General features: G+C 44.3%; 1 protein-coding gene across 3 annotated transcripts in view; it reads right to left on the bottom strand.

Moving 5' to 3' along the window:
• Nucleotides 1-8,951, bottom strand: part of pigq (phosphatidylinositol glycan anchor biosynthesis, class Q) — a 62,690-nt gene extending 53,739 nt beyond the window's left edge. The window contains exons 1-2 of one of the 3 annotated variants that reach the window (XM_060840910.1): nucleotides 8,909-8,951; nucleotides 889-1,608 (exon numbers count right to left, since the gene is read on the bottom strand). In XM_060840910.1, coding sequence (XP_060696893.1) covers nucleotides 889-1,577 — 689 coding nt within the window. In that variant the 5' untranslated portion in view covers nucleotides 1,578-1,608; nucleotides 8,909-8,951. Of the gene's footprint in view, nucleotides 1-888; nucleotides 1,609-4,909; nucleotides 5,034-6,053; nucleotides 6,240-8,908 lie in introns of those variants that run through there. The other 2 variants (XM_060840912.1, XM_060840909.1) reach the window with 2 other exon arrangements.
• Nucleotides 8,952-9,633: the final 682 nt, after the last annotated feature.

Consider the following 9,633-nt stretch of genomic DNA (forward strand, 5'->3'; position numbering starts at 1 on the left):
GGAGCAGGGATGTCATCACAATTATGCACAGCCTGGTGAGATCACACCTGGAGCAATGTGGGCAGTTTTGGTTTCCTTGTCTGAGGAAGGATGCTCTGGCTATGGAGCGAGTGGAACAAAGGCTTATCAGATAGACTCCCGATACGGCAGGACTGACATATGAACAGACTGGACAGGTTAGAATTATGGGCCAAGAGCAGGCAGTGGGAGTAGCTTCCTTGGGATAACATTCAGCATGGAGCGGTTGGATCGAATGGTCTGTATGCCTCTATAATTCTGTATTCACTAGACTTTAAAAGAACGAAGGAGCTCTCATAGAAATCTAGAGAATTCTAACAGGAATAGATAGGGTAAACGCATCACAACGCAAGGATACAGGATAGGCCAGAGTTAAAGAGAAACATCATCATTCCAGAGAGTGACAAAACTCTGTAATTTTCTGCCACAGAAAGCCATTAAGGCCAAATTTCCAGGAGTTAGATACAATTTTTGTGCTAAAGGGATCAAAGGGTATAGGGAGAAAACAGGAATAAGGTACTGACTAGGAAGGTCAACCATAATAATACTGAATGGCAGAGCAGGGTCGAAAGGCCAAGTAGCTGCCTCCTACTTTTTGTATCTACAGCATGTACTGATGTCTCCAGGTTCACATATTGAAGTAGGAACTTACATTCATCATTTATCCCTAAATTCAAGTTAAATAGAATATGGAAAGCGGACTGTGTTAGCATACCCTTCACCTGCAGCTGTCCTGCAAGGTATTCACTGAAAAATCAAGTCCTAAGTGAAAGAGTTTAAATAAGGAACAATAAGCTTCTAAAAGGTCTACTTGACAAACTCTCTTAACATTGAACTATACATTTGGGTGTTTTCTCCAAAATCAGTTACCTGCTTTTGCAGACACTGGATATAAAAGACAGCAGGAAGGAAAATATCACACACACAGGTACTGATGCTTGTTTCACAAGTTCCACAACGACACTAGCTTCTCTCCCTTCCGACTGCCAATGAGTAAACTTAATCACTGTTTCATCATATTTATCAATCACAAAAAATGACTCGCATTTAGCCACAGTATCAAATACTGTGGCAAAGTCTGAGGCAAAAACTTCTGACATCACTCCAGCATGATCATCATCTTCGGGAATTGTAATGTCCAAAGGATGCAATTTTGACAGCATAACTTTGCGTTGATCATAGTAGATTAAGATAACATTTTTCTTGTTGTTCTTGTTGCCTTTTTGAACCACGTGATAGTCAAAAACTGACTTTCTTTCTTTCCCCTGTGTCAACTGGAACCACAGATCATGGGGAAAGATGGAACTCAGGTCTTCCAGAAACTGGCTGAGGTCTTCTTTCGCCCGAGAGTCATAGCTGTTCCAGGACCCGAGCACAGAAACTTCTACGTTAGTTAGAGCTCTGATCTGCTCAAGGCACTGTTTCACCTGGCCAGGTATGAAAGGATAGTGAAAGATTGCCAGGACAACTGCAGCATTCTGCTCTGGAATCCAACGACCTATTAGGAGACCACTTTCTGCTTCAGAGCAGCAACTTGGAAAAAATATCTTGATAACCATGTTATACCTTCACAGGTTCCTGGCTCTGCATCTGTAATAACAAAAAAGAAAGTCTGAGATAGTCGCTGAAGCTGCTGTATCTGAAACAATCTCCTTTCACGAAAGACTTGGGAGTATGATATTAATTATTTGGTAGAATACACTTTGTTATAGATAACAATTAATATAAATGAAATGGCCCATTTTCATTGCAGCTTCATTTGTCGATGTGACATCATCCATACGGACTGATCAACCTCAGCAATATGTTTGACTCTTGCCCTTGATGCTCCTAAATGCCTTTGAGCCAAATGGTTTGCCATGCCATTACTGTGGGCCTGACTCAAGGCTGGGTTTATATACATAAATGAGGAATAGGCTTGACTGAAAAGTCTCTGCCCATAACACCATATTGAATAATGTGCTAATTTTGCTCCAAAGTGGAGTGAAGACAATTCTTTTCTGAACAATTAAGTATCTCACTCAAGCGCTCTCTCCCCCACAATGGGCTTATCTATTAAGCTGCTTCATTTATCAAAAGTTTTGTTTCGAAATTCCCTGCTCCACAAATTATCTTTGACCACTTCCTAGACTTCAACTCAGCCTTGGCTAGAGTCATTCCCTAGCTTTCACACTAGTACAGTCCTTGATCTTTCCATCTATTCTGACTAGGTTTCCACAACCAAACTTGCTCAATTCAAAGGTGCCCGCAGGAATCATTGCAATCCAGCTCCATACTTTCTATTCCCAAAATAACCATTTCAAAATACTACAATTAACCACACAAGTTTCCATGGTGAAAGAGACCATTCCTCCCACTGCAACTTTATCTATTCTTTCCTGGAGAAATTCAAAACAAACCACATTGCACAGTTTATTTGCAGCTATTACAGTTGTTATTTACAGTTGTCTCCCATGTCCTATATTCTCCTCAGCTTCAAAATATTTGTCTTCTTATTCCTGAAGAAAATATGATGTGAACCTCAGCTGATTGTTGTGGAACAGTATTACATAACGACACTTCTCTTCATACTTATTAACTACTTTAAATTGATGACTGCTCAACTGCGATTTGCTGACAGAGAAAACAACCATTTCTACACTTCCATTTAAAGCAATGGACATTTAAAATCTCTTCTTTGCCCTTTACTGTTCCATTGGAAATACCCCCAATACCTCCTCGTAACTATCATGTTCTTTTGATACTTTGCAATCTCATATCCAGTTCTCATCTTGACATAGTACTATGATTTCCTTTGTTCTAGTCACCAATGAGAGAATTATTTGCCCTCAATCTCTCCATGGTATGAGTCATCCAATTCAACAACAGTCCTGCCTCTCCCCATTATCTATGTTTCCAAGAAGACTTCCTCAAATGCAGCAAATTCCAACTTGTCAAAACTGCACCATGTACATTCTGCACCACTTATCGATCACACGCCCTGCCTCATCAGACAGCTAAGGAAATTCGTCATGACCAAAATGACGTTGCCAATTTTTAGAGATGCACCATAGAAACCATCTTATTTGAATGATAGAATCCATACAATGTGGAAACAGGCTCTTTGGCCTAACAAGTCCACACTGACCCTCTGAAGTGTCACCCACCCAGACGTATTCCCCTATCCGTTACTCTACATTTATCCCTGACTAATGCACTTAACATACACAACCCTGAACACTATGGGCAATTTAGCATGGCCAATTCACCTAACCTGCACATCTTTGGACAGAGGGAGGAAGCTGGAACACCCAGAGGAAACCCATGAAGACACGGGGAGAATATGCAAACTCCACCCGAGGCTGGAATCGAACCCGATCCCTGGTGCTGTGAGGCAGTAATGCTAACCACTGAGGCACCGTGCCACCTAATGTGTCATAGCTTGGTATGACAACAGTTCTGTCCAAGACCCCAAGAACTTACAGACAGTTGTGAATACAGCCCAGTCTATCACAAAAACCAGCCTTCCTTCCATTGACTCTCTACATTTCCTGTTGTCTTGGAAAAACAGCCAAAATGATCAAAGACTCCTCCCACCCCGTAATGCTCTCTTCCACCCTTTTCCATCAGGCAGGAGATATAAAACTTTGAAGACATGTAACAGATATAAGAACTGCTTCTTCCCCGCTGTTATCAGACTTAAGAGGATGCCTCTCCTGATGAAGGGCTTCTGCCCGAAACGTGAATTCTCCTGGTCCTCGAATGCTGCATGACCTGCTATGCATTAGGCAACTCTGCATTCAGTTAGCAGTTAAACGGCATTAAGGGGTGCATTGTTGAATAACCGAGAAATGTTCAGATAACCAGCACTCAAATTACTGCTTGTTTACAATCAGACCGATTATCCAAACAATCAATCAGCCATACAAAATACTCCCCGCCTGTCTCATTCAGATAATCAACGCTCTACTGTACCTTTTCTGTAGCGCTAACACTAACTTCTACATTCTGTTCTACTACTCTGACGTGTTTATGTAAGGTATGATTTGTCTGGTTAGCACACAGTACAACACTTTTCACTGCATCCCAGTACGTGACAATAATAAGGCAAACCACATTTATAAATAAAACATAACTGCACACAAGAGTGGCAAATATTAAATCCATATCTAAACAGTCGAAGCATTGAAATAGCTCACCAACATCTTCTCAAGAGCAGTTAGGGATGGACAATAAATGCTGGCCTAGCCAATACCCACATCCCACAAGCAAATAAAAATAAAAATCCACAGTGCCATTCTTGTATGTCTTTTCTGGAGTCTTTCCTAATGTGTGGTGCACAATACAAGAGACAAAATTTCAGTTGAGGCTGAACACGAATTTAATAAAAATTCACCATAATTTCTTTGCCTATGTCTCATATCATTTAAAGTTCAGCAACCCATATGCGTTGTTAACTGCCGTGTCAAACGTACACTGTTAAGTTCAATGAGTTTGTGCATATACTGCAGATGTTCCTTCACCCCATCTCTGGAACTGCATTGGATATTTTGTAATTCCTGTCCACAGTCTTGCTGTAGAGTTTTCAAAAGGGAATCAAGTAGATACTTAAAAATGTAAATATTTGCAGGGTGACTGGGAAAGAGATTAGTAAATTGTTGTGGCAGAGAGCCAAGGGAAAAGTGAAGACTGGAGGTCAGAGTCGAAAAGTGTGGTGCAGGAAAAGCACAACAGGTCGGACAGCATCCGAGCAGCAGGAGAATTGACATTTTGGGCATAAGCCCTTCATCAGGATTGGGGGGCAGAGGATCAGAAGAACCAACACAGGAATGGCAGCCTGAACATCCTGTTTGCAATGTTCCGTTGCACATATATAGTAGCTCCTCACAAAACATAGCTCCAGTTCACTTACAAGGACACTGGCGTTTTTTTGCTGTAGAGTCACATTCCCCTCTCTTTCCATCAGTTTGAAATCGAACCTCAGTCAGAGGACACCGAATTTGTGTGTGGGATTGGTTAAGACTGGGGGGTGGGGTTATTGGGGGGGGTGGTGGTGAGAGGGGGTGAATGGTGGTTGGGGGGGGTAAGGGGTGATGGGGGGGTGAGGGGGAGGGGGGGGAGTGGGGGGTTAGTGAGAGGGGGGGAGAGGAGGTGAGGGGGGTGAGTGAGTGGGGGGGTGAGTGAGTGGGGGGGTGAGTGAGTGGGGGGGTTAGTGAGAGGGGTTAAGAGGGGGTGAGGGGGGTGAGTGAGTGGGGGGGTTAGTGAGAGGGGTTAAGAGGGGGTGAGTGAGTGGGGGGGTTAGTGAGAGGGGTTGTGAGGGGGGTGAGTGAGTGGGGGGGTTAGTGAGAGGGGTTAAGAGGGGGTGAGGGGGGTGAGTGAGTGGGGGGGTGAGTGAGTGGGGGGGTGAGTGAGAGGGGTTAAGAGGGGGTGAGGGGGGTGAGTGAGTGGGGGGGTGAGTGAGTGGGGGGGTGAGTGAGTGGGGGGGTTAGTGAGAGGGGTTAAGAGGGGGTGAGGGGGGTGAGTGAGTGGGGGGGTGAGTGAGTGGGGGGGTTAGTGAGAGGGGTTAAGAGGGGGTGAGGGGGGTGATGCGGGGGAGTGAAAGGGGGGTTTGGGGGGGTGAGAGGGTAAGGGGGGGCTGGGGACAGAGACGGGGTGGTGTGAATGAAGTGTTGGGGGTGGGAGAGGGGGAGGTGTTTTCCAGCCGGTTGTTATGGAGACGGGGTGTCCCTGGGCCTGGGCCCGGGCCGCTCTCTGACACTGAAGTAGCAGCGAGGCCCCGCCTCAAATCCCCCTCGTCCTCCGGTTCCCGACACCGCGGGGTGCACCGAGAAAACCGCCCCCCCCCCAACTCCCCGCCGGAAGCCGGGACAACCTGGAAACGGTCCCGGGTGGCGCCAATCCCCGGAGCCCGGGGTCCGGGCCTGCAGCAGTTCCCCCGCCGCCTCAGGCTGAACGTCAGGAGGGAGGGAGTCGGAACCACAGCGAGAGCTTTCACCCAAAACCCTGAAGGAATCAGGCGCGGCCCTCGGGAGGGTTTTTAAATTCTGGATCCTTACCTTCAGCGTGTGCCAGGTCAGGAGTAACACTGAAGAGTTTCTCTGATTGAAGGGGGTAGGGAACCAGGGCCCACACACTTCAGCAGCAAAAGGTGTGTCCCTGGGGCTTCAGGGAGAATCCCTCCCCACGAGGCTTCTTGGTGCCTGGAATTTACTTCCTCAGCGAGTGGGGGGGGGTCCAATTCCAGTCTCTGTGGGACAGACTTCTGAAAGTGGGCATCAGGCCACATCCAGGACCAGCCTTGACCTTATTGGATGGCAGAGGGCAGCCCTGGAGGGTCCACATGGCCCAACCGTGTCCCCACTTCTTACCATCCTGAGCTGGGACCATGGCACCATATCATAAAGCTGTAAATGACACACCAGCCCCAACAGTTGGAGGTGGTAAGCACTGGCCGATGCTGGAAGTCAAGAGTCGATAAAATGTGGAGCTGGAAAAGCACCGCAGTTCAGGTGGCATCGGAGGAGCAGGAAGATCGACGTTTCGGGTCAAGACCTAAACACAGTGAGATCACTCTGCTCCCAATAAAGAGAAAATGCTGGAAAATCTCAACAAGTCTAGCAGCATCTGTAAGGAGAGAAAAGAGCTGACGTTTTGAGTCTAACTGACCCTTTCAGATTCCAGTATCCGCAGTAATTTGCTTTTATTTAGACCACTCTTCTACCCACCTTATCTCATGTTGACTTCTCCAGGTCCTGATGCTGCTTGGCTTGCTGTATTCTTCCAGCCTCCTGTCGTCTACCTAGGATTCCAGCATCTACAATTTTTTTTATCTCCACCTTATCTCAGCAAAGATGTGGTGGCACAGGGTGATTGTCCCATGTACTGCAGGATCATCATTTTTTTTCAAATTTTTTTGCCCATACTTTATATTCTCTTCCTGCATGCTATGTTTTCCCTGTAATTCTCCTGGCAGTGATAGCTAGGGACTCTCAACTCGCGACTGCTTGAGTTTCTTCCATGAGTTCCCAATGCTTAGCTGCCATGAGTTGAGGAGATGGAATACTGAAGATGCGCTTTTCTGACTGCTCTGTGTCTCAAGGAAAGTTTTTGTCAAAGCTATGCAGTTTGGCATGGTGGACAGTTTGTAGAGGGAACATATCACATCTTAAGAGCAAGATTAGATTCAATAAGATTATAGTTTATCTAAGTATAATCTCAACTCCACTTTCTTGTCTGCACCCCGTAGCCCTTGGCTCTCATGTCAATCAAAAATGTGTTTGACTCAGCCTTGAGTAAGTTCACTGAGCCAGCTTCCACTGGTTTTGTGGAAAATAATTCCACAAGCTAACAACACTCTTAGAGAAGACATTTCTCCTCATTCCTGCATTAAATTGTGCTTCCTAATTCTTCACAAAAGGAAACATCCTCCTACTATCGTGCAGGATTTTCAATATTTCAATAAAATTATGTCTTATTTTCTAAACTCCATGGCTATACACCAAATCTATCTAGCCTTCCCTTATAAGGTAATCTCCCCCGCCCCCCCCCCCCCCCCCATTCCAGGAATTAGTCAAGTCAATTTTCTTTGAAATGCCACTAACACAATATATTTTTACAAATGAGATTAAAACTGTGTACACTGTTCCAGATACTGTTTCCCTCAGACCCTGACAGCTGCAGTAAAACTTCCCTACTTTTATTCCACATTGCATTTGTCTCCCTAATTACTTCTTGTACTGGCATATTACATTTCGCGTGTCATGTACACACCCAATTCCCTCTGCACCCCAGACTTTTGCAATACCTCATCATTTAAATAATACATGGTGGCACAGTGGTTAGCACTGCTGCCTCACAGCTCCAGAGACCTGGGTTCAATTCCCACCTCAGGTGACTGTCTGTGTGAAGTTTGCACATTCTCCCCGTGTCTGCGTGGGGTTGCTCTGGTTTCCTCCCACAGTCTAAAAATGTGCAGGTTAGGTGAATTGGCCGTGCTAAATTGCCTGTAGTATTTATGTGTAGGGGAATGGATCTGGGTGGGTTGTGAGTCGGTGTGCACTTGTTGGGCCGAATGGCCTGTTTCCACACTGTAAGTAATCTAATCTTTTATATTCTTCCTACCACAGTGAAAAACTTCACCTTTTCCCATCCCATCTACCAAATTTTTGCCACCCACTCAATCTATCTATTATATCTTCACAAACTCTCTATGTCCTTTTGACAACTTATTTTCCTAACTATCTTTGTGTCAACAACAAATTTGGCTACCATACGTTCTGCCCCTTCATCCAAGCCATTGACATAGATTGTGAGTATATGAGGAGTTAGGGGCAGTTATTGACAGCAGCAGAGACAGAGTCTTGAGCAAAGGGCCAACTGGTTGAAAGAAGGCAGGGGATTGGGGTTGTGTCCATAAGACTGTTCGCCTCAAAGTATATTGAAAAATTATGTCCTTGCCCTAGCATCAACGCTGAGTGTTTCAGTGCAGCTTGCCTCTCTATGCCAAGGCAGTAGATTGTTAAAATGAGTTTCAATCTTAATTTCCAATTATCCCATCATATAGCATTGTTGGTTTCCCCATTAAAAGGTTCTTTAAAAGTGGGTGTGAGAAAACCACAAATATAGGACAGATCCTGCTACATGGATCACCTGTTAGTTCTAGACATATCTAATTATGAACAGAGACAACCTTAAGCTTACTTAAAAGCATGAACAGACTCTGATAATCTGTTGCATCATTGAAAAAAAATTCAATTTAAACTCAATTTCTTGCCCAATCTGCATGGATTCTCTTTCGCTTTGGCAAGTGTTCATACCACAGAAGCATTTCTTTATGTTACATTTCACAAAACCTTCAGAGCAAAATGAAAAATTTCAGTGTGCAGTCATTAGTAAATGAGAGAAGACTTACCGAACACAGTAACTGCTCGACAGAAAGTGTTTCTGTATCTGTGACATTTGCACTATGAAGATTGTACAGTCAGTGGTGGCTGTAGATAAGATGGGTGTGGGGCTGCTCCTGAACCAGTAAAAAGATACAACGTGCAGCAGTAGAATTATCAAAGTTTTATTGCTATATTTTGGCGCTTTCTAAAACTCCACCTATTAACTGAAATTCTACAGCTTCTTGTGCTTTTAGATTCTGCTTTCCATCCTCTTCTGACTTAGATGAAAACCACTTGCAGATTCTTTTGTTGAACTTATAAGTCGGTGCTGGATGAGGGTGCGGACAATTAAAAGGTCAATATTATAATATTGCCTTCATGTACCATCAACATATATCGCCATTTACTTCTGTTTTAGCAAGAGTCAGTGCAAGTCAATAAAGATTAGCAATAGTTCTGTGCAATTGTTTTGATGAGACTTTTGAGGAAATTGTGAATAATTGTGGCACTTAGATGAGGATCATTTAACATGTTCAGAATCCTGAATAACTCTTCTGGTCCAGTAATAGAAATATATTCAAGGCTGGAAGTCAGAAAAAAGACTTCCCTCCCAAATATGTGCTAGCCAATGCCCATCTCTAACAAGAGAGAATCTAATCTTCACACTTTGACATTCAATGGCATTATTATCACAGAATCACAGAATATCCAGGGGTTATCATTGATCAGAAACTGAATTAGACCAACTAAA

This window comes from Hemiscyllium ocellatum, chromosome 20 (genome assembly GCF_020745735.1).
Source record: "Hemiscyllium ocellatum isolate sHemOce1 chromosome 20, sHemOce1.pat.X.cur, whole genome shotgun sequence".
In the NCBI taxonomy this organism is placed as follows: Eukaryota; Metazoa; Chordata; class Chondrichthyes; order Orectolobiformes; family Hemiscylliidae; genus Hemiscyllium; species Hemiscyllium ocellatum.